This window comes from Barbatula barbatula (assembly GCF_947034865.1).
Source record: "Barbatula barbatula genome assembly, chromosome: 2".
Lineage (NCBI taxonomy): Eukaryota > Metazoa > Chordata > Actinopteri > Cypriniformes > Nemacheilidae > Barbatula > Barbatula barbatula.
In genome coordinates, this window is record NC_136767.1 from 30372210 (window position 1) to 30398642 (window position 26433).

The 26433-nt window shown below is 39.8% G+C and overlaps 1 protein-coding gene across 1 annotated transcript; it reads left to right on the top strand.

Moving 5' to 3' along the window:
• Window positions 1-11217: 11217 nt before the first annotated feature.
• LOC306903158 (2-hydroxyacyl-CoA lyase 2-like) lies at window positions 11218-18422 on the top strand (the record flags this gene model as incomplete). The annotated part of the gene is made up of 14 exons (XM_079472126.1): window positions 11218-11443; window positions 11530-11657; window positions 13546-13684; window positions 13850-13961; window positions 14073-14172; window positions 14390-14487; window positions 15431-15567; window positions 15688-15822; window positions 16617-16731; window positions 16856-17025; window positions 17122-17192; window positions 17338-17409; window positions 17683-17788; window positions 18244-18422. Coding segments are annotated over 14 exons (1788 nt in total), but the record flags the coding sequence as incomplete, so codon positions are not given.
• Window positions 18423-26433: the final 8011 nt, after the last annotated feature.

Sequence of the window (26433 nt, forward strand, 5' to 3'; positions counted from 1 at the left end):
CCTGGACATGTTTTTTTTCTTGAAGTTCACCCATTTCCTTAAGGAGCAGCAGTGCCTTAGTGTGTCGCTTTGGAAGATCAGAAATGTTGTGGTCCTTTCAATATTTATTTCATGTTTTCCAAGCACATTAATATATGACAATGAAGGACTGATCTGTGTGTTAGTGTGGCTGCTTGTGTGATATATGCAATAGTGTTGAATCTTTTTCATTCAACGGTGTGCCTGAAACTGAAGACCATGACTTTGCAGTTACAGTTATTGTGCATGCTTACTGTATGACGGAATCAGTGGATCATCAAATTGAAGTTTAGAAACATGTTAGTTTTAATCTAAGTATTACCGTAAAATATATTTATAAGAACCTCTGGAAATAAGTAGTCTGTATTTTTTCAATCTGAGACCTTTCTATATCACAGTTCTTTTCCTCAGGTTTGTGATTCACAGAATCATTTAGGTATTGTCATATAATTCATCAAGATGTTTTGATTGCAATAAAATCACGAAAGACTCATAAACATCATTGAGAACAGCATCTTATTTCACGCCTTCTGATATTCAGAAGCTTCTGGGGCTTGTGAGTGGGCTCCCAGTGGAGAAGATGATTCTGGTAAAGGTTGCTGGACAACCTGGTCTCCTTGGTCCGGCCTCAAGCTGAGTCTCTGGAGCATTTGAAGAAGCCGCTTTAGGACCAAAGGCCTTAACCAGGATCGCTTTAAAGCTGATTTAGGTCATAACCACCAAACGTGGATTTATAATCCCGCTTACTTTCTCCTTCCTCCATAGCATTACACTACTGCAAAGGTATTTTCATCTTCAAATAATGTCAAATTAAAAGATAAGATGGCCAAAACTGTGACTTGAGCACTAAAGGGCAAACCACTAAATGTTTCCATATGTTAACACTAGTATTGACAAGAACCAACGAAGCCCAAAAAATCAGAGACAAGTGTGTGAACGTTTCTTAGTTTTAATTAATAAGCACTCCATCTTCTTCACACTTGATCTTCATTTTCATCCTCCGCAGCACCTTCTGTAAAGCACACAAACAAAACACTTTAGCAGAGAGTTAATGCACACATAATACACCAACATAAGCTGAACTTCTGAGCTTTGTTTTGAGCATTGCTAAATGGACTGTAACGTCACTCGCATTGTTTTTTCAGCATAAAGACTTTTTTTAAAGCCACTACACCCAGTCTGACTGCTTTGAAAAGGCTTCGTACGCTCGATATCTGAAAGGTGCTGATGAGCCGCTTCCCGCAGATCAGCGATCACATCAGGAAAGCTCCTCTCAAGTTCCTGCAGCTTGTCCACAGACAAGGAAAAAAGTGTGCAGGAACTTAAGGCACGAAGTTGAGCAGGCTGCTGTCCTCCCAAGAGCAAACTGATCTCTGCAAAGACATAACAGAGAAATCCAAATAGAAAAAACATTCAATATATAAGCAAGAAACTTAACTACAAGCCAAATACGTCATAACACTTTAATAGAGTACGGCATTTCTCCATCAAATGATGAAAACAAGTAGATCTACAGTAAGTCAACATAAAAAGTAGACTGGCGGTACAGTATATACTGTATGTATATTTTCTTTTAAATATACCAATGGCACACTTAAAGGTTTTTCGGTCGTTTTCCAAGTTGTCCGAATTATGTCTGAATTCTTTCACACATTCTACCAGCTTCCTGTCAAAAGTAGGAAGTTCTTGGTAAAAATGATATGATGTGTGTCTCTGTAAAGTTCAAACTGAATTAAAGCAAGTTTCTCATACACCACCTCCAAAGTACTCTCCAGACAAGAGCTCCTGCTGGAAAGACTTGATCTCCTCGTGTACCCGTCCACGCTCGATGAAGAACATCCTGTCAGCAGGACCGTTCCGTTGGATGATGATGTCGCCTGTCTGGAAGATTTCGCACTCCAGCTTCATCAGAACGGCCTCGATCAGCGTGACATCGCCACTAGCAAACAGCCATCCCTTCATCAAGTTTGGGCACATGACTTTCATAACATCCTACAGTACGAAACATGAATGTCTTTTAGCTTTGAGCTCATGAATATGCTAATTTGCTCCTACACATGAACAAAATAAACGTTTAGAAGGTATACACATTTACACTCTTTTGATCGGTCAGTGACAACATTTGACAAAATGGTATAACTGCACACATCAGTTCATATTTTAAAAAATCTAACTTTCTCAATTTGACAAACCTTTTTTAGCGATTCTTGCAGGAGGCCAAGACAGCTCCTTTTCTGTTGCCATCTGTAGCCTGCAATGGCACGCTTGCGCAATGCCTTGGGCAGATGTTCGAAGTTTTTCAGCTACAGATGTAACATATCAAATATGCCATTATATTATCTGACGTACCTTCAGTTCATTTAATAAAAATGTGCAAATGTTACAAAAGAGCACCTCTTTTACGTTCGCATTGCTAGCTGCAAATGTTGCTATCTGCCATGCAACAAGTGCAATAAACATCGATCGGCCAATCACAATACTTATGATGGCGGCCCATTGTTCTTCAATACCTACAAATCAGAGAACCACATCCATGCAAACGCCATTATTGCATCTTTTTACATCCTTTTTGAGTGCTGCTTGCTTTTACTAGGTTGTGGTAAGTTTTATTGTTAAGGATTTGGTCAAAGCCCTGAGTTCGTCTAAATGCAAGCATCGCTGAATTTAAGTATTTCGAATGCATGTTGGAAGTGTGACGTACGTGTCGGAGGGTCAGAAGCTCCACATAGTGTCCCGGTCATTTGGCAGAATGCACGAAAGAAAGAAGATGAGTACTTCTCTCCAATTGAGGCATTCTACGTAATGTGTCAAAAAAAGAATAAAACAGGCATTCAATTCACGTGACTTCTCACCATATTAAAAACCATGTACCATTTACCAGGAGGTGTTCTTGTGTGACCCAGCTATCAGGTGGAAATTCACCCAGCCCGGAGAGGAAAAACTGGATGCAGGCGTTCCAGTGCATAATAAGAAACAGCACCACTGCAACAAACAAGGTTCTAAAGAGTCTTCTCACTGCTACAAGCTGGATGTGTAAATCCTACAAGCACGTACGAAAACACCATGCAACCATTACAATCACACTCCATACAACAACAAAAATGTCTACTTTTGTATGCAAGAAACTGGCTATTCCTTACTTCTTCAAGTTCCAAGAAAAACCTGGTGAGTTTCGGGACACGGAGCAGACGTATCATGCTCAGAATCCTCACAAACATGAGGATCCTCATGATCTTTGAGGCCATCAGCGAGCTCGTGTCAACGTGATAGTTTTCCTGAAACAAATCAAATATGGTTTTATAGTAAGACGTCGAATAGTTGATATCATCAATGTGACTGATATTAATAAGGCAGAATAAGCAAACTCACCAAAATTATGATGAAGACATCAGCCGGAAACGCAGCCAGCAGGTCTGGAACAAACCACGAGCTTAGATAGTCTTTCTTTATCAGCTGAGGATCAAGAACGAGCACCTAGACGGAACAAAAAAGTGCGGACTGAAAATCTGTTTTGAATATAAAAACATAGACAGGTGCAGCTAAGTAAGATAATCATATTTACGTTGTTGTCATCAGTTAAACTGGACTATTTCTAAAAATGTGTGATTGGCATTATTAAGGCGTTCATCAGTAATCTGGCTAATGCAAAGGTTTAGTTTTCATTTCGTTTCTTGTTTTACACCCAGAACGCTGTTACGGCTGGTTTCCTACCTGACCATGTTCCTTGAAGAATCCCATTCGAAAGTTTATCAAGATGTCAAAACAGAACACTATGTCTGAGATGACATTTAAAGATAACCAAATCTTGTGTGAGCTTTTGTGGATATCCTCAGAAAAGGCCATGTCCAAAGGGATGGCAAACAAGTTGAAAGATGTAAGGATGATCATGAACAGCAGGTATACATTTCTGCGGAAAAAAAAAAGGCTTTGAAACACAAAATCTATTGTATGTTGCTTGGTTAGCTAATTCACTCAAAGTCCCACCGCATTATAATGTGTCGTTGTGTCACTCATCTTTTAGCACTGAAATAGCATCTGTAAAAGGTTTTTTCCTGTGATTATGATTTATTCATGCCTTAAAAAGGCTGAAATGTAACATTTGTACTGTATACATAGATGCTTCATTTGACTTGTGAGCAGCGTGTGCTGGTGTTGCAGAAGCAGAGCTGAAACATCAGTGATGGTTATATACTGTATGTAGTATATGCACCATCCACATCTATGCCTCACATGAAGTTGTAAACAGAGGCAGTTTCAAACAGCATTTTTTAAACCGTCTTTGGTAAATATATGGAGAAAATACTCTACAATGGATTCAAGTATTGAAATTGCACACGGTTTATCTTAAAGCGTATATAAAAACACGATTATCAATTAATCGATTGTTCAAAAGAGGGAGTTTAACTCAAATTAAATTCCTTTATGATTTTGTTTTCACATTTTCCTTCATATGCAAAGATATTTCTAGTAACAGAAAGTCCAGGGCCCTTTTCCAGTGGAAGGAATGAATGCCTTTCATGATTTAACCTCCTCAAATAAGCATTAATACAAATGATTTGTACCCCGACCCCCAAAAACACAAGATTTTGGTTAAATGTGGTGGTGCATTATTAATAAAATGAGATTTTTCCGGTTACCTGGCCCGACTCCGCGGATGTATTATACAAGTCTCTTTGTCAGACGGTTCTCTGTATTTCAATGGCATCCTTCCTGTAAACAAGTTTCAGCGAAAGGTGAAAGACGATCTCTTCTGATGCTGGTCGTGAAGCGAAGTGTACAGTTGACCGTTGCTTCCGTTGTTTTTTAAATTGCATCGAGTGAATTTGAATGATGCAGATCATCGTCATATTCATGCCGCTCCACCAGCAGCGACTCGCCCATAGAGGGCGCTGGGGTGCCGACCTCCCTGCCAGTTTTTTATTTGTATTTAAAAAAAAAAATCTTTTAATAATCTCTCATTTTGAAAAATAATCTGTGTTAATTACATGATATTAATGGTTTTACTCTAGAATGTGTTTAGAACTCTCCAGAATGATATTTGGATGTTGGTGTAGTAGTAGTAGCCAATAGGCTGTCTTCCCTGGGCTCCAGTTCGCTCAGCCCTACAGTGCTGGAATTTAAGCCAATAGTTCCCCGGTTGCTACGCAAAAAAGTTTATATTTCGCCAATCATCGTCGTGTAATTTTAAGGTTTAGGGGCTCTGAAAATATCGCCTGTAGTACCAAGATTAGTGATGGGCGATACCACATTTTTTTGATGCGATACGATACCGATATTTTTTCTTTAAATTTAAGCGATACTGATACCGATACCGATACTGCTATCATTTTTAAAGTGTATGAGAATTTTTCATTTTTATAATAGAATATAATTACAATTAAAGACAAATTACGACTTGTACTGGCCATTAATAACATATTTATTATAAAAGGTTAATTTAACAAAAAATTTAAATGTTTAAACCACATTCTTCCAAAAATTATGATGAAATAACGTAAATCCTAAAAACATTAACTGTGCATTTTTTCACTGTCATTTTAAACAGGCCATTTTTCTTGAACTGTGTAACGGTCACCAGCTGGAGTGCCCTTGAAAACCACCAGAGGGCACTCCACATCAAACTTATCATTCACTCACAGACTACATTTCCCATAACGCACTACCCGGACTCATCAGCACTGATTTCACACACACCTGCATATCATTCACATTCACTCTATATATACCATGTGCACTTATTCACTCACTGCGAAGTCTTGTTAGCCTGTCTGCATTTCTGAGCGTTACCTGTGTCTATTCCCTGTCTTCTGGATTTGTGCCTTGTTCCCTGATTACCCTTTTGCCTCTGGTCCCTGCTTGTTTTGGTTTGTCTCTTTGTTTGGTTTGTTGCTTTGTTTGAACTGCCTGCCTGTGTATGACCCCTGCCCGTTATTTGGATTACGCCTTCGGATTACCCCCTAATAAAGCTGCAAGTGGATCTCACCTCTAAGTCTCGGAGCAGTTTCATGACAAACTGTTACACTTACTGTACAGAACTATTACTGAACTGTACTGAAGTTTCCTATCGCAAACTTTCATTTGTGTGCGCGCACAAACACACTTATTTTTATTTGCCTATTTGTACCAAGTGACAAGGGATTACACGTAATAGGTTAACTAATGACCAGCTCTTTGTACCTGGATACTTTTTGCCTCCCTGGAAAGTCTCCTGTAACGTCTTTTGTCGGACAGATGAAGACTGGGCAGAGGAAGACTGGGCACGGGCAGCTTGGTTTCGTTCAACCTCTTTATAAGTTTCAGGGTGTGTCGTTTGTAAATGTTTAAAAAGGTTGCTAGTATTATTGCTGTGTGCCACTTTTTTATCACATATATTGCATCGTGCAATATTGTAGAAAAATAGCACCACACCACGCTACTTTTCCTCTCTGCCATCGTGCCGCTCTGTTTAAAATGAATGCGTCGTCCACGTGACCACACAACTCGCGCTGCACCATCAAAATACACCCGCAGTGCATGCGGGTATGACATCAATTACGTATGGGTAAAGTCCACTACGTCATCGCGCTACAGACTGCACGCACGCACGCACAGCCGGCTGGAAAGTTTTAACATTATAAACACCGTCACCGATTGACATAAACACTGCACAGCTTTGATAACATTTAGTCATGCCTTAATTAAGATATCGATACTTTATATGAAATATCGATACCTAAACAGTAGCTTTCGAGTATCGATATATCGATACTATAGCATCGATGTGCACATCCCTAACCAAGATTAGAGCAGTGCACCACTTTTTACCTTTTACCTCAGAGCGGAGTGCGAGTGCAGTATGGCGGCGCCGGCGACGTTGAATATCAATAATGTAGTCGTGGGAGTTAATCTTGCCCCAAATTCAGTAAAATCTCTACACCTGTATCCATTCGAAAGAAGAACATTAGCGGAAAAACTAATTGTAAAAGAACTCGGACCAGACAAGCCAGAAGTGAATATAACGCAAAAGGCGCGAGAAAAGGAGAAAACCTACAAGAGAACCTTTTCCCGAGGTTGGTTCGATCGAAAGGTTTGGCTTACTAGCTGTGGTTACGCCAATGCAATCTTTTGCTTCCCTTGCTTACTGTTTAAAACAAGTGCTTGTGATAGCTGGTGGACACAGACAGGGGTGACAGACCTGAACATATGTCAGAACGCATTAAGAAACATGAACGGGCAAGAGTGCATATGTACAACTCTGTGAAGCTAGCCATGCTAGGCCGAATTAGTATAGCCACACAGCTAGATGAGGGACACCGCATTGCCATAAGAAGGCACAACGAGGAGGTGGACAGGAATCGGCATATTTTGTCAAAGATCATTGATGCCGTGAAATGTTGTGGTGCCTTTGAACTTGCTTTGCGTGGTCACGATGAGAGTGACGCATCAGAAAACCCTGGCATTTTCCTGGGTCTAATTGATCTTATGGCCTCAATCGACTGTGAGTTGGAGGTGCACCTGGAGAACGCCACTGTTTTTAAAGGCACTTCGAAGACCGTGCAAAATGAACTGTTAGACTGCGTGTTGTCAGTTCTCAGAGACCGCATTCTGGAAGAGGTGAAACAGTCGGACTATATTGCCATTCAGGCAGACGAGACAACCGACATCTGCACTCATTGTCAGCTTGTGCTTGTGCTACGGTACATAGATGGCCACAACAACATTCAACAACGTTTTTTTGAGTTTATCGCGCTTCCAAATGCGACCGCTGATACGATTGCCACTGCATTATTGGAAAGGCTGAGCACCATCCTTCCTGCGGGACAAGAGAGAAAATTAATTGCCCAGGCCTATGATGGTGCCGCAGTGATGAGGGGTGCTACAGGTGGAGTGCAGCGTATAGTGCAAGACGTCTACGGGAGTGCATACTACGTTCACTGTTATGCGCATCAGTTGAACCTCATTATGCAGCAGGCAACATCCCACATCCCAAAGATCGGGCAGTTTTTTTCAGACATTGGGGGGTTTTCTACATTTTTTTCCAAGTCATTCAAACGAACGGCAGTGCTGGATGAAGTGGTGGCACACAGACTTCCAGGTGCTTCAACAACGCGATGGAACTTCCACAGTCGTGCTGTTAACACAGTTTACGAGCACAAAGATGAACTGGTTAAGTGCTTCCAAACCATTCGAGACAGAGGAGACTTTGATGCCATATCGAAGAGAGAGGCCGGGGGTTGTATGAGAATGTTGGAAGATGAGGTTTTCTGTTTCATCCTGGCGTTATTCCACAAAATCATGCCACATGTAGACATGCTGTTTAACCATCTGCAGAAGAGGAACATAGACTCTGTCTTCATCGCAGGGATCACCCAGAGGTTCACTCACAGCATACAGGTGATCAGGTAGGCTATGATTTTGCATATTGGCTAAAAACATGCTTATGCAGCCTAAACAATAAAAACATAAATCCACATGGCTTAGCACAACAGAACCTATCATAAATATTACAATTTCGCCACCATGTTAGACTAGTGAATTTATTTGTGATGAATCTAGATAACATTGACTAGGCCCAACACAGCAATAGCACATATTTTAATACAGTTTTATTAAAATTATGTTTATATCTCCAGCAAGTTGGTTTCTGATACAGTAATTTCAGGGTGGACAGTGACTTGTGAAACTTATTTTGGATCAGGGACTCCGTTCCTTCTCTAGTTGAGGATGAGGAGTATAGGGGACCCGTACAGGAACCACCCCCGAAGAGAAGGAGGGCAATGGGAGAAGAAACGCAACAGCATCTGGCAATAGAGGTAAGCAGTAACAGAAATTCTGTTTCTGTATTCTATAGCCTATATGTATTTGTGTTTGTTTGCACATTTTTGTATTCTGAATTGTCATTATTAGACATATTTATCTACTTTTTTTTCACATTTGTGATTTTATTAATTAGTGCTATATGGTGTGTATGTGTGAGTAAGCGAGAGAGAGAGTGATAGAGACCGCCAATAGAGCGAGCGAGTGAGTGAGTGAGAGCTAGTGTCTGTATTGTAATTAATAAAACTTACTTGCTCATAACAAAATTGTAACTGCTATGAATATGCTGATTTTATTGTATTGTTGAACTGAGAAATGTGAAAACTTAATGTTTTCTGTGCTTACTCTTCTACAATTATGTCTAATTTCATAGGTGTGTGATACCATTATGAGCCATGCCAAGGAGAGGTTTTCTTTCACCAATCATCTCATCAGTGCCACTCTGTTGCAAGGAGACTTGTTCCCACAACACAGCAGAAAGTTCCCAGATTCAGCACTAGGAACCACGGTGGAAGCCTATCCCATGTTGGACAAAGCCAGACTTAAAACAGAACTGTCCCTTATCTATGAAAATGAGGACTTCCAGGGTTGCAGTGGTGCACTGGCTCTCTTTCAGGTTGTAATGGAAAATAACCTTCAAGACACATTCACTGAAACTGTAAGTCTTCTCAAGATCCTCATCACCACACCAATGACAACAGCAGAATCAGAGAGGTGCTTCTCTACTTTAAAGAGGATCAAAACGTTCCTTAGGAACACTATGGCACAAGATCGCCTCAACGCTCTGGCTATACTCTCTATAGAGAAGAAACTCACACGGGACATTCCAGATTTCAACACAAGGGTCATTGAGAGATTTGCCACTCAGAAAGATAGACGAGCAAAGTTCCTGTACAAATAAGAGTTCTCCATCCCCTTCACTCACTCACCCCCCCCCCGCATTCACTCCATCTACCTCTCTCTCACACACACACACACACACACACACCCCCCGCATTCACTCCATCTACCTCTCTCTCTCACACACACACACACACACACACACACCCCCCGCATTCACTCAATCTACCTCTCTCTCTCTCACACACACACACACACACACCCTCCCGCATTCACTCCATCTACCTCTCTCTCTCTCACACACACACACACACCCCCCCCGCATTCACTCCATCTACCTCTCTCTCTCTCACACACACACACACACACACCCCCCGCATTCACTCAATCTACCTCTCTCTCTCTCACACACACACACACACACACACACACACCCTCCCGCATTCACTCCATCTACCTCTCTCTCTCTCACACACACACACACACCCCCCCGCATTCACTCCATCTACCTCTCTCTCTCTCACACACACACACACACACCCTCCCGCATTCACTCCATCTACCTCTCTCTCTCTCTCACACACACACACACACACACACCCTCCCGCATTCACTCCATCTACCTCTCTCTCTCTCACACACACACACACACACACACACACCCTCCCGCATTCACTCCATCTACCTCTCTCATACACAAGTCTGTCACAGACACCATATCTTAGTCTCTCTCTACTCTTTACTCTCTCTTTTTCTCTCTCTCTCTCTCTCTCACACACACACACACACACACACACACACACACTCATCCTCCATCTATCTCTCCAACTCACTCACTTTGAAAGACACACACACACGCTATCATTCTCTTACTCACTCAGTCTCTCTCTCACTCACCACACCACATTTCACACACATTTGCCATTAAAATATTGATCTTAATAGTAATGTAACTATGCTTGCTTTGTTTTTTTTTTGTTCACTTTTTCCTATCTGGACACTGAGCGATGTAACTTGTTCATTATCATTACCTGTGAGACTTGATTTCTACATGGCAGTTCAATTAATATTGTCTTTTTAGACCATTGGTATTGACTGGTTTGAGTTCTTTTATTGGTATAGGCAAGGGACATGGACTAAAATGCACCAGAATGCAGGAAATCACATCTATGAAATTAAAAAATTTCTGGGGGAGGATCCCCCCAGATGCCCACACACACACACAAACAGCCCCACCTAAAATATTTTTCACCAGCCGCCACTGGTGACAGGTGTGCACGCGCAGCTCACTGCATCACAAGCCTTGCTGTCTTTGATCTCATGCGCCTATTTGACACTTAAGCATTCTTGTTGTATTGCCAACACTGCAAGTTTTTACTGCAACATTGCATGTAAACACGTTCGTGCAGAACACCTGTTTTGGCAGATATCCATAAATCAGGACAGGGAAACACCACTCCCACAATCCGACAATGTGTCTATTATTCTATTCTCTTGAGGCGTATTCTCCTCCCCTCGCAGTGACAAAGATTGTTGCATTATACACCAGGGAATGTTATTCTAACTGTCAACGTCTGTGACACCCAGACAGAAAGTAAGAGTCCCCGGCATGGAGGAGAGAGCGTGGCGGAGGTCCTGCGGGCTCACGGGGTCAAATTCGTCTTTACGTTGGTGGGAGGACACATCTCGCCCATCCTGGTGGCCTGTGAGAAACTGGGCATCCGCATCGTCGACACGCGGCACGAGGCCACGGCTGTGTTTGCAGCCGATGCCGTGGCAAGACTTTCCGGTAAGAACAAATCTAAGAAAGCAAGAGGGTCCTTCGTGTTGCATGAGGATGTTAGATGGTGATAATCTAGTGTTTTGCCCCTGTAGGCACAGTGGGTGTGGCTGCAGTCACGGCCGGACCTGGACTGACCAACACTGTCACTGCGGTGAAGAACGCTCAGATGGCCGAATCTCCTCTGCTTCTTATCGGTGGTGCAGCTGCTACTCTACTGCAGGTCAGAAAGTTACTTCAAGGTGCACTTTACATACTCTCTGCTCAGCCTGGCGTGCTGGAACACCTCTGCCTTATCTGTTCCTCATATCGCTATTGGTGTGAGATTATATCAGGTAACTGTCCGTCACAGAGGTAGCCCCCTGACCGCAACAGTGAGGCTCTGAAAGTAGAAATCATTTTATGAATTTAATTCTAAAACTTGAATATAACATTTCATGCGCAAGTTGTGAGTTTAATATTGAGTCTGTCAACAACTGTGTGTATAAGAATGCTTAACATGCTTTCTCTGCACTCATGAGATTGTGGTAGTGATGAAATTACAGGGTTTTATCTCCATGTATCTCTGACACAGTAAACTGGATGTGTATTCATCACCTCACCTCAAGGCTTATCTTAACTCTCCTGGTTCCTCCCGCCCAGTACAAGTGTACACACAGAGAGCAAATAAGTCAGCAATTACTTTTATATTATTATTGAACCGCTCTACCCGGGATCTTACGAAGCATGTTGAAGAGAAGAAACGCACTAGAAAGAAAATAACAAAGCAAATGATCTCATTTCAGTATGAACAGAAGAACAGGTGTACAGGGATGAAGCTTAAGGAACGGAGCTAAAGAAGAAACTTCAATGTTTGCTTCATTTTTTCTTAAGAATAAAATGACATGCTTTGTTTCTACTTGCCCGGTCAAGAGCTTACAGTATACTTATCTATCAAACCTTTCAGTGTAACAAGCACATCGCATTCTCATGTATATATTAACACGATGTGTTGAGTGACATTAATGATCAATTATTGTGGAGGGATTCTTTCGCTCATAATTTAATATAGAGGAGTCTCTGACACCATTGTTTGCGCATAATATTTCCTTCTGGAAGACGTATGATGCCAAACAATAAGCTATTAAAAGTAAACTGCTAGCTAGCATTATGATGTTGTGAACACTTATTCTTGTATTATAAAGTCGTTACTTTATATTTGTCGGAATACTTGTGACATTCAATGTTTCGACTTGCTCTGAACAAGAATGTCATTATATCATCATCATTATATTCAAATGAAATTCCGCACTGCTAAAATAATTTATATTTTTGACGAAAAAGGGTTTAAGCATAAAATAAATAAGTCTATTTATCACAAAAATCTATTTATCACATATAAAAAGAGAATAGTTACTTTCACACTAAATGCTAATGATTTGTAAAAAAAAAAAATTCGGCCAATGGTCAATAATCTTTTTTACATATTTAAAGCACAATAAAATGTAAATGCTCCCCTAATTATTTTATATATTTTAATAAGTAAAATTCTGAATTTGTACATATTGTGTTACGCTGAATGACAATGTAACAGTATTTCAACCAAATTGTGACTTTATTGTCCAAGAAACTTTACGTTGTAAGTAAAAAGACATTTTACTTATATTTAATGTGCTTTCTATGGACACAAAATCACTTTATCAATTTATTTAGACCCATGTATAAAACATCTGTGAAGCTATTCTAACTTCTGATGATCTTTATGGCAAGAACATAAAACTCCTTTTTTTAAATAAAATTAGGATGTGGATATAAATATGTGAGTATTGTCCTCCTAAGAATGTGTTGTCAATCTGATCCCATAAATTCTCATTGGTGCTGAAAAGTTGCAGACATAGTATATCTTACTGTAAAATACATTTGATATGAACATTCTGTTGAGTCGTGTGTGTAACGTAGAAGAGATCCTAGCTTAAGACATTAATTGTTTATGTTAATACAGCGAACAGTAATATTTTAAGTGTGTGTCATATGTGATGGTTTTGTGATCTGTTATAAATATGAAAATCTACAATTTGTACAAGAATAACCCACCACTCTTCCTCTTGACATTCGATTTTTGTGTTTTTTAGGGTAGAGGAGCCCTGAAGGATATTGACCAGATGTCTCTCTTTAAACCCCTCTGTAAGTTCTGTGCTTCAGTGAGAACAGTGAGAGAAATCGTTCCTACTGTGAGAAAAGCATTGGCCGTGGCACAGTCTGGCACACCAGGTAATGCTGCGAATGACCATTTTTTCATTTAATCATTTATCATTTTTGTGAGTGATTGAAACATGTCACTTTTAAGTTAAGATATAGTGAATCACACTTTTTAGAGAGTACATGACCTGACTCTGTGTGCATAAGTACAGTTTGATGTGTATAACAATTTCACAGGCCCAGTGTTTATCGAGCTTCCCATAGACACGCTGTACCCTTTCCATGTGGTGGAAAAAGAGTTTGCCCCTAAAAACACTCCCAAAGGTCTTATGGGCAAAATCACTGCACGGTAAAACATTTCTCACTTTTTATTTCCTCCAATTTTCTTACGCTTTATTTCATTATTAAAGGAAAGGCAATCACTTTTACGTTGAAAGTGTTTTTGTTTGTTATCCGCCAGGTATCTTAAAAATCACTTATCTAACTTATTTGCTGGAGCTTGGGAAAACCGTGATCCCTCCCCACTTCCCGTTCACATCCCGCAGGCCACAGAGGATGAGGTGAGACCTGTCAATCGTTTAATGGCCATTTGAGATGTATTATTAATTGCTTTTATGGTTGCGTCACATTAGATCTCATTTGATTCTCATCATCTTTAACATGAACCATAACAGGGCAGAATGAAATGATCTAGAAAGCTGTGACTTTTACTTCAGACACAGCAGATTAGATCTTATTTACATGACTCGGTATTCAAGTTGTTTCATTCATTTCCAGATTCAAAGATGTGTGGAACTGGTGAGCCGAGCCAAGAAACCCGTCATACTGTTGGGCAGCCAAGCAACCTTGCCGCCTACACCTGCAGATGATGTCAGGTCATTTAGCCATTCTGTCTTTACCCAGTTTGTGTCATACTCGTTCATGGAGTAGTTCATCAATCCCCTTCTGGATATTAAACCTATTGTCTTTGTGGTGCCAGTCTAGATATTTAAAGACAACCCTCCTTCATTAAACAGTAAACATTAAACATTTAATATTGACATATACTGGTTGACACCTTTACATTTTTTTAAATCATATCGTGAAAAAACCCGTTCTGCTACTTTAGACCTGCTTACTATTTATTTTTCTTTGCAATAAAGGGCATTAGAAGTATAAAATAACACTCAAAAAAAAATTTCTCAAAAAATTATATTCTCATGTGGTTCAAAACTTCTGGTTCATTTTTATGTGGAAAAGAAAATATGTTGAGAAATCATTTTGGGGCCAAGTCAATGGGGCGGTGTTGTTTGGCTACCAACAAATATCTTCTTTTGTATTCTGCAGAACAAATATTTATTTTTCTTACAAAAAAAGAGTTTAAATCTTGGTGTGAACTATCCCTTTAGGTCCGTAGTTCTCAAACGTTTTCCTTGTTGTACAGTGCATTTTCGACCCTCCCCAAAATAAAGTCGCATAATCCTAAACTAGAATTTTAAGAAACCAAAAACATATTCAGTTATACAATGCTGAAACATAAATAATTTTGGTTATTTTTCTAGTGTTTGATTGCGTGAAAAGTATGATACAAATTCCGTGTCCCCCTGGATCAATCTTGGGGCCCCCAGTTCGAGAACCACTGCTTTAGGTCCAAAGGGTTTTTATGCTCCATATGCAACCAACACAGTTACTGTATGTATTGAATAAATTGATCATATAGAATAATGCTTTAGTTGTGTAAGCATGAGCCAAAAACGGCAACAATTATTGATTTATAGCACCCGGACATGTAACTCATGGTTGAAGTTTGAACTCTCTTTTTGGATGTGTGTCTTACAGAAAGGCCCTAGAGTCTTTAGGCATTCCTTGCTTCCTGGGTGGGATGTCTCGGGGCATGCTGGGAAAGAACAGTCTACTGCACATCAGACAGAACAGGAGAGATGCCTTGAAAGATGCTGATCTTGTGCTGCTGGCAGGTGAGTAACAGCGCCATCTAGTGTCTTTTTATTTTCTATGGTTTTATACTGTTCGGAATGCTTAGAAAACTAAGCTATTCTTTTTCTAGATGTCAATACATGATTTGTTTTGGTTTGTAGGCACAGTGTGTGACTTCAGATTGGGTTATGGAAGGGTGCTGAACCGACGGAGTAAAATCATTGCAGTTAACAGAGACAGAAGTCAGCTATTGAAGAACTCGGACATGTTCTGGAAACCAACAGTGGCCATTCAAGGTGAAGAAGTGCAGTTTAATTTCTTTCCTGAATACATAATGTATAATACATTAATGAAAATAAAATTCTCTGTACTATAGTATTAACTATAGTATCTAACTAGTTTTAATTCATTAACTGTAATAGGCCTATACTTAATTGAACACCCTATACCGGAGTATCTTGACATTTTACTACAGTTTACTATAGTAAATATTATAGTATACTCTACTACAGTATTTTATCATTTGGGCACATCATTTACATTACACACTTACAATCTTGTGATCAATGTTTTGTAAAGAGACTGTACTTTATTGTGTATATTATATGTATATAAAATGTGTGGTCTTAAAGCACATGGGACATCTTTTGGGACCTTTTGAAGTTTAAAAAGCTCTGCACTAAATAAACTAGAATCAAAATCCATCTGTAGTGGACATGAAATGGTAAATGCGTCACATGATTTGGGAGGGGTCGTGAGATATGTAGGAAGTGGTTATCGGGCACCTGCTCACCTGTTGTGGGTCAGGAGGGGGTGAATGGGGAGTAAGTGTACTCTTTGTTGACCAGCAATTTATTTTTGCAACATGTTTGTGGAGTAATAATTGGAGTATTGGAAAGCTTTCTGTTTTTTGTATGTATGATGTCCTTTTTGATGCGTCACAAATACAGCACTCCCAGTTTAGCCGCTCAGCGGATTACAGCTACATCATATTTGTATAACTTAAGTTATAACCTGTGTATACATACAGTACATATACACTACTAAAAAAGGGGTTCTACACTGACAATTTATTTTCCAAATGTTTCAGGCGATGCTGGCTCTTTCCTCCTGCGTCTCTCTAAAGCCCTCAAGGGACACAGATGCCCAGAGGAATGGCCTCAAAGTCTGAAAGAAGGAGATTACGTCAAAGAGAAAACTAACAGGTGAACTTTCCCCACCTTTTCTATTCTTGCTTGCATGTCAGCTTTGTCTCAGGAGACTGAATGTGTAAACCTATGACCTATAACTCCCTTTAGTTTCATCTCGCTGCCTATTTGTTTATCTCAGAGCCAAAGCAGATGAGAAGACAGAGATGCATCTGAATCCTCTGAATGTTCTGCACCGGGTGGATGAGCTTTTGAATGAGGACAGCATCATAGTGGCCGCCGGGGGAGATTTTGTCGGCAGTGCTGCTTATATCATGAGGCCGCGGGGCCCGCTGCGCTGGCTAGACCCAGATTAGCAGGACTATCGATATTTTTTGACCTGTTTGTGAACATCTAAAGCACCGTTTTGAAGGAATTGATGATTCTGTTTTCTGCTATTCACTCCAGGAGCTTTTGGGACTCTGGGTGTTGGAGGAGGTTTTGCTCTGGGGGCCAAGCTCTGTCGACCTGACTCTGAGGTAAGACTGTAAAGAAGTTAAATTGTATTGAATGCTTTGATATTGATCTCTGTTTGACCAGAGGACCTAGCTGACCTGACTGTAGTGACATTTGCCCCAGTTATTGAAACAGCTTTTCCCACGTGGTGCGATGTGTGTGTTACAGGTTTGGATCATTTACGGTGATGGTTCCCTTGGATACAGTGTAGCTGAATTTGATACCTTTACACGCCACAAGGTGGGGAAAACACGGCCAAACCTCACATATAAATAGTTTACATATCTATTTAAAAGACAGGACAGGGCGTAATAGGGTTTTGGATTACATTTGATTTATTTACAAATGAATTAAAAAATCATAACATTTTTAACCCTTTCCATATGCGATCAACAGCAGATGAAGCATGTTATGTGATTGTCCCCATAGACTTATATTGTAAGTGCATAATGCATAAATGCAGTATATAAGCCAGAACGATTGTAAATGAGCTGTTTTTTCACGTCATGTCAGACACCAGTGATCGCTCTGGTCGGAAATGATGCCTGCTGGAGTCAGATCTCCAGAGAACAAGTGCCTTTGCTCGGGAGCAATGTAGCCTGTGGTCTCGCCTTCACAGGTGAGATGGTTTACTCTAATAATATTTTCAAAATGTTGTCATAAATGTAGGATTTAGCACGAGTTTGAAGTTTACAGTACACCTCCCGAGTCTTCAAAAAAATATGTGGATCAAGATGTTTTTCAGAAAAAGGATATTGTTGCATGTATGTTCTTTGACCTGTGATGTCATATTACTAACCAGGGAAATTATTTACTTGAATGTTGTTGTACCGTACAGTTCAACTACGTGTAAAATCGCTTTAAAAGAGAAGTCTGGGTCACAGTTATTTACCATTTTTGTTATTTAGTAATTTATTGTTGAGTCTTCCGTAGCACCTGTGACATTATAGGATTGCATAGTGTCCAGCAGTTGTACACTCAAGGAATACAGCAGCACTGACATTTGACTTTCTTCTATACATGTATTTGGATACAAAAGTATGAATTCGTTTTTTTCTTGTTTTCTGCTTGCAGATTATCACATCGTAGCTGATGGCTATGGGGGCAAGGGTTACCTGGTTGGGCGACAGGATGAGTCACAACTTGATGACATCATTAAAAAGGCACAGAAGGAAAGAAGAGAGCGAAAAGCCATTCTGTTAAACGTTCTGATTGGGAAAACCAACTTCAGGGAGGGCTCTATCTCCGTCTAAACAGCGACACTGTGCACGATCCTGCCTAGAAACCCAAAGTTCTCTTTTATGTTTTACATTTCAATTTTATGTTTTAATTTTAAAGCCTAATTAATTTATATGCGGTGCACATTTCAGTACATTTACAGACTGACTTGTTAAAACAAAAAGAAGTTAAGTTATTGGAATGGAAGCAGAGTATCAAATGTGTGCAACAACATACCAGATTGCAGCGGTGTTGTAACTAGGACAGTTTTTAAAGTTAAATTGGGTGAAACTCAGAAAAAGGACATGTTGTGGTCATCTTTCTCTCCACCAGAAATAAGACAATATTTCGCTCAAAGAGAGCTGATGTTTAATACATTTTTACATTGTGACATTATTTTATAAGTAAGCACATACATTTACCCAATGTCTCAGTGTTGTATTGGGGAAATAAGGCTTATTTTTTTCTTGTAATACTTAATTTGACAAGTACCATGTTGTAGAATTTGTTGTACTGGCTTTAATTTATGCTTATTTTATTTATATTACGTACTGTATTACAGTATGAGAATCACCATTTAGAATAATGAGAATTATTGAAACCTCCTATACAGGACCCATAACAATGAATTTTTTTGATTAATGTACTTAAAGTAGGTCACAATGTCACAATCGCAAAAAATTTTTATTTAAGAAAAATATAAGTTGTATACGGTGGCCTGGACATGTTTTTTTTCTTGAAGTTCACCCATTTCCTTAAGGAGCAGCAGTGCCTTAGTGTGTCGCTTTGGAAGATCAGAAATGTTGTGGTCCTTTCAATATTTATTTCATGTTTTCCAAGCACATTAATATATGACAATGAAGGACTGATCTGTGTGTTAGTGTGGCTGCTTGTGTGATATATGCAATAGTGTTGAATCTTTTTCATTCAACGGTGTGCCTGAAACTGAAGACCATGACTTTGCAGTTACAGTTATTGTGCATGCTTACTGTATGACGGAATCAGTGGATCATCAAATTGAAGTTTAGAAACATGTTAGTTTTAATCTAAGTATTACCGTAAAATATATTTATAAGAACCTCTGGAAATAAGTAGTCTGTATTTTTTCAATCTGAGACCTTTCTATATCACAGTTCTTTTCCTCAGGTTTGTGATTCACAGAATCATTTAGGTATTGTCATATAATTCATCAAGATGTTTTGATTGCAATAAAATCACGAAAGACTCATAAACATCATTGAGAACAGCATCTTATTTCACGCCTTCTGATATTCAGAAGCTTCTGGGGCTTGTGAGTGGGCTCCCAGTGGAGAAGATGATTCTGGTAAAGGTTGCTGGACAACCTGGTCTCCTTGGTCCGGCCTCAAGCTGAGTCTCTGGAGCATTTGAAGAAGCCGCTTTAGGACCAAAGGCCTTAACCAGGATCGCTTTAAAGCTGATTTAGGTCATAACCACCAAACGTGGATTTATAATCCCGCTTACTTTCTCCTTCCTCCATAGCATTACACTACTGCAAAGGTATTTTCATCTTCAAATAATGTCAAATTAAAAGATAAGATGGCCAAAACTGTGACTTGAGCACTAAAGGGCAAACCACTAAATGTTTCCATATGTTAACACTAGTATTGACAAGAACCAACGAAGCCCAAAAAATCAGAGACAAGTGTGTGAACGTTTCTTAGTTTTAATTAATAAGCACTCCATCTTCTTCACACTTGATCTTCATTTTCATCCTCCGCAGCACCTTCTGTAAAGCACACAAACAAAACACTTTAGCAGAGAGTTAATGCACACATAATACACCAACATAAGCTGAACTTCTGAGCTTTGTTTTGAGCATTGCTAAATGGACTGTAACGTCACTCGCATTGTTTTTTCAGCATAAAGACTTTTTTTAAAGCCACTACACCCAGTCTGACTGCTTTGAAAAGGCTTCGTACGCTCGATATCTGAAAGGTGCTGATGAGCCGCTTCCCGCAGATCAGCGATCACATCAGGAAAGCTCCTCTCAAGTTCCTGCAGCTTGTCCACAGACAAGGAAAAAAGTGTGCAGGAACTTAAGGCACGAAGTTGAGCAGGCTGCTGTCCTCCCAAGAGCAAACTGATCTCTGCAAAGACATAACAGAGAAATCCAAATAGAAAAAACATTCAATATATAAGCAAGAAACTTAACTACAAGCCAAATACGTCATAACACTTTAATAGAGTACGGCATTTCTCCATCAAATGATGAAAACAAGTAGATCTACAGTAAGTCAACATAAAAAGTAGACTGGCGGTACAGTATATACTGTATGTATATTTTCTTTTAAATATACCAATGGCACACTTAAAGGTTTTTCGGTCGTTTTCCAAGTTGTCCGAATTATGTCTGAATTCTTTCACACATTCTACCAGCTTCCTGTCAAAAGTAGGAAGTTCTTGGTAAAAATGATATGATGTGTGTCTCTGTAAAGTTCAAACTGAATTAAAGCAAGTTTCTCATACACCACCTCCAAAGTACTCTCCAGACAAGAGCTCCTGCTGGAAAGACTTGATCTCCTCGTGTACCCGTCCACGCTCGATGAAGAACATCCTGTCAGCAGGACCGTTCCGTTGGATGATGATGTCGCCTGTCTGGAAGATTTCGCACTCCAGCTTCATCAGAACGGCCTCGATCAGCGTGACATCGCCACTAGCAAACAGCCATCCCTTCATCAAGTTTGGGCACATGACTTTCATAACATCCTACAGTACGAAACATGAATGTCTTTTAGCTTTGAGCTCATGAATATGCTAATTTGCTCCTACACATGAACAAAATAAACGTTTAGAAGGTATACACATTTACACTCTTTTGATCGGTCAGTGACAACATTTGACAAAATGGTATAACTGCACACATCAGTTCATATTTTAAAAAATCTAACTTTCTCAATTTGACAAACCTTTTTTAGCGATTCTTGCAGGAGGCCAAGACAGCTCCTTTTCTGTTGCCATCTGTAGCCTGCAATGGCACGCTTGCGCAATGCCTTGGGCAGATGTTCGAAGTTTTTCAGCTACAGATGTAACATATCAAATATGCCATTATATTATCTGACGTACCTTCAGTTCATTTAATAAAAATGAGCAAATGTTACAAAAGAGCACCTCTTTTACGTTCGCATTGCTAGCTGCAAATGTTGCTATCTGCCATGCAACAAGTGCAATAAACATCGATCGGCCAATCACAATACTTATGATGGCGGCCCATTGTTCTTCAATACCTACAAATCAGAGAACCACATCCATGCAAACGCCATTATTGCATCTTTTTACATCCTTTTTGAGTGCTGCTTGCTTTTACTAGGTTGTGGTAAGTTTTATTGTTAAGGATTTGGTCAAAGCCCTGAGTTCGTCTAAATGCAAGCATCGCTGAATTTAAGTATTTCGAATGCATGTTGGAAGTGTGACGTACGTGTCGGAGGGTCAGAAGCTCCACATAGTGTCCCGGTCATTTGGCAGAATGCACGAAAGAAAGAAGATGAGTACTTCTCTCCAATTGAGGCATTCTACGTAATGTGTCAAAAAAAGAATAAAACAGGCATTCAATTCACGTGACTTCTCACCATATTAAAAACCATGTACCATTTACCAGGAGGTGTTCTTGTGTGACCCAGCTATCAGGTGGAAATTCACCCAGCCCGGAGAGGAAAAACTGGATGCAGGCGTTCCAGTGCATAATAAGAAACAGCACCACTGCAACAAACAAGGTTCTAAAGAGTCTTCTCACTGCTACAAGCTGGATGTGTAAATCCTACAAGCACGTACGAAAACACCATGCAACCATTACAATCACACTCCATACAACAACAAAAATGTCTACTTTTGTATGCAAGAAACTGGCTATTCCTTACTTCTTCAAGTTCCAAGAAAAACCTGGTGAGTTTCGGGACACGGAGCAGACGTATCATGCTCAGAATCCTCACAAACATGAGGATCCTCATGATCTTTGAGGCCATCAGCGAGCTCGTGTCAACGTGATAGTTTTCCTGAAACAAATCAAATATGGTTTTATAGTAAGACGTCGAATAGTTGATATCATCAATGTGACTGATATTAATAAGGCAGAATAAGCAAACTCACCAAAATTATGATGAAGACATCAGCCGGAAACGCAGCCAGCAGGTCTGGAACAAACCACGAGCTTAGATAGTCTTTCTTTATCAGCTGAGGATCAAGAACGAGCACCTAGACGGAACAAAAAAGTGCGGACTGAAAATCTGTTTTGAATATAAAAACATAGACAGGTGCAGCTAAGTAAGATAATCATATTTACGTTGTTGTCATCAGTTAAACTGGACTATTTCTAAAAATGTGTGATTGGCATTATTAAGGCGTTCATCAGTAATCTGGCTAATGCAAAGGTTTAGTTTTCATTTCGTTTCTTGTTTTACACCCAGAACGCTGTTACGGCTGGTTTCCTACCTGACCATGTTCCTTGAAGAATCCCATTCGAAAGTTTATCAAGATGTCAAAACAGAACACTATGTCTGAGATGACATTTAAAGATAACCAAATCTTGTGTGAGCTTTTGTGGATATCCTCAGAAAAGGCCATGTCCAAAGGGATGGCAAACAAGTTGAAAGATGTAAGGATGATCATGAACAGCAGGTATACATTTCTGCGGAAAAAAAAAAGGCTTTGAAACACAAAATCTATTGTATGTTGCTTGGTTAGCTAATTCACTCAAAGTCCCACCGCATTAAATAATGTGTCGTTGTGTCACTCATCTTTTAGCACTGAAATAGCATCTGTAAAAGGTTTTTTCCTGTGATTATGATTTATTCATGCCTTAAAAAGGCTGAAATGTAACATTTGTACTGTATACATAGATGCTTCATTTGACTTGTGAGCAGCGTGTGCTGGTGTTGCAGAAGCAGAGCTGAAACATCAGTGATGGTTATATACTGTATGTAGTATATGCACCATCCACATCTATGCCTCACATGAAGTTGTAAACAGAGGCAGTTTCAAACAGCATTTTTTAAACCGTCTTTGGTAAATATATGGAGAAAATACTCTACAATGGATTCAAGTATTGAAATTGCACACGGTTTATCTTAAAGCGTATATAAAAACACGATTATCAATTAATCGATTGTTCAAAAGAGGGAGTTTAACTCAAATTAAATTCCTTTATGATTTTGTTTTCACATTTTCCTTCATATGCAAAGATATTTCTAGTAACAGAAAGTCCAGGGCCCTTTTCCAGTGGAAGGAATGAATGCCTTTCATGATTTAACCTCCTCAAATAAGCATTAATACAAATGATTTGTACCCCGACCCCCAAAAACACAAGATTTTGGTTAAATGTGGTGGTGCATTATTAATAAAATGAGATTTTTCCGGTTACCTGGCCCGACTCCGCGGATGTATTATACAAGTCTCTTTGTCAGACGGTTCTCTGTATTTCAATGGCATCCTTCCTGTAAACAAGTTTCAGCGAAAGGTGAAAGACGATCTCTTCTGATGCTGGTCGTGAAGCGAAGTGTACAGTTGACCGTTGCTTCCGTTGTTTTTTAAATTGCATCGAGTGAATTTGAATGATGCAGATCATCGTCATATTCATGCCGCTCCACCAGCAGCGACTCGCCCATAGAGGGCGCTGGGGTGCCGACCTCCCTGCCAGTTTTTTATTTGTATTTAAAAAAAAAAATCTTTTAATAATCTCTCATTTTGAAAAATAATCTGTGTTAATTACATGATATTAATGGTTTTACTCTAGAATGTGTTTAGAACTCTCCAGAATGATATTTGGATGTTGGTGTAGTAGTAGTAGCCAATAGGCTGTCTTCCCTGGGCTCCAGTTCGCTCAGCCCTACAGTGCTGGAATTTAAGCCAATAGTTCCCCGGTTGCTACGCAAAAAAGTTTATATTTCGCCAATCATCGTCGTGTAATTTTAAGGTTTAGGGGCTCTGAAAATATCGCCTGTAGTACCAAGATTAGTGATGGGCGATACCACATTTTTTTGATGCGATACGATACCGATATTTTTTCTTTAAATTTAAGCGATACTGATACCGATACCGATACTGCTATCATTTTTAAAGTGTATGAGAATTTTTCATTTTTATAATAGAATATAATTACAATTAAAGACAAATTACGACTTGTACTGGCCATTAATAACATATTTATTATAAAAGGTTAATTTAACAAAAAATTTAAATGTTTAAACCACATTCTTCCAAAAATTATGATGAAATAACGTAAATCCTAAAAACATTAACTGTGCATTTTTTCACTGTCATTTTAAACAGGCCATTTTTCTTGAACTGTGTAACGGTCACCAGCTGGAGTGCCCTTGAAAACCACCAGAGGGCACTCCACATCAAACTTATCATTCACTCACAGACTACATTTCCCATAACGCACTACCCGGACTCATCAGCACTGATTTCACACACACCTGCATATCATTCACATTCACTCTATATATACCATGTGCACTTATTCACTCACTGCGAAGTCTTGTTAGCCTGTCTGCATTTCTGAGCGTTACCTGTGTCTATTCCCTGTCTTCTGGATTTGTGCCTTGTTCCCTGATTACCCTTTTGCCTCTGGTCCCTGCTTGTTTTGGTTTGTCTCTTTGTTTGGTTTGTTGCTTTGTTTGAACTGCCTGCCTGTGTATGACCCCTGCCCGTTATTTGGATTACGCCTTCGGATTACCCCCTAATAAAGCTGCAAGTGGATCTCACCTCTAAGTCTCGGAGCAGTTTCATGACAAACTGTTACACTTACTGTACAGAACTATTACTGAACTGTACTGAAGTTTCCTATCGCAAACTTTCATTTGTGTGCGCGCACAAACACACTTATTTTTATTTGCCTATTTGTACCAAGTGACAAGGGATTACACGTAATAGGTTAACTAATGACCAGCTCTTTGTACCTGGATACTTTTTGCCTCCCTGGAAAGTCTCCTGTAACGTCTTTTGTCGGACAGATGAAGACTGGGCAGAGGAAGACTGGGCACGGGCAGCTTGGTTTCGTTCAACCTCTTTATAAGTTTCAGGGTGTGTCGTTTGTAAATGTTTAAAAAGGTTGCTAGTATTATTGCTGTGTGCCACTTTTTTATCACATATATTGCATCGTGCAATATTGTAGAAAAATAGCACCACACCACGCTACTTTTCCTCTCTGCCATCGTGCCGCTCTGTTTAAAATGAATGCGTCGTCCACGTGACCACACAACTCGCGCTGCACCATCAAAATACACCCGCAGTGCATGCGGGTATGACATCAATTACGTATGGGTAAAGTCCACTACGTCATCGCGCTACAGACTGCACGCACGCACGCACAGCCGGCTGGAAAGTTTTAACATTATAAACACCGTCACCGATTGACATAAACACTGCACAGCTTTGATAACATTTAGTCATGCCTTAATTAAGATATCGATACTTTATATGAAATATCGATACCTAAACAGTAGCTTTCGAGTATCGATATATCGATACTATAGCATCGATGTGCACATCCCTAACCAAGATTAGAGCAGTGCACCACTTTTTACCTTTTACCTCAGAGCGGAGTGCGAGTGCAGTATGGCGGCGCCGGCGACGTTGAATATCAATAATGTAGTCGTGGGAGTTAATCTTGCCCCAAATTCAGTAAAATCTCTACACCTGTATCCATTCGAAAGAAGAACATTAGCGGAAAAACTAATTGTAAAAGAACTCGGACCAGACAAGCCAGAAGTGAATATAACGCAAAAGGCGCGAGAAAAGGAGAAAACCTACAAGAGAACCTTTTCCCGAGGTTGGTTCGATCGAAAGGTTTGGCTTACTAGCTGTGGTTACGCCAATGCAATCTTTTGCTTCCCTTGCTTACTGTTTAAAACAAGTGCTTGTGATAGCTGGTGGACACAGACAGGGGTGACAGACCTGAACATATGTCAGAACGCATTAAGAAACATGAACGGGCAAGAGTGCATATGTACAACTCTGTGAAGCTAGCCATGCTAGGCCGAATTAGTATAGCCACACAGCTAGATGAGGGACACCGCATTGCCATAAGAA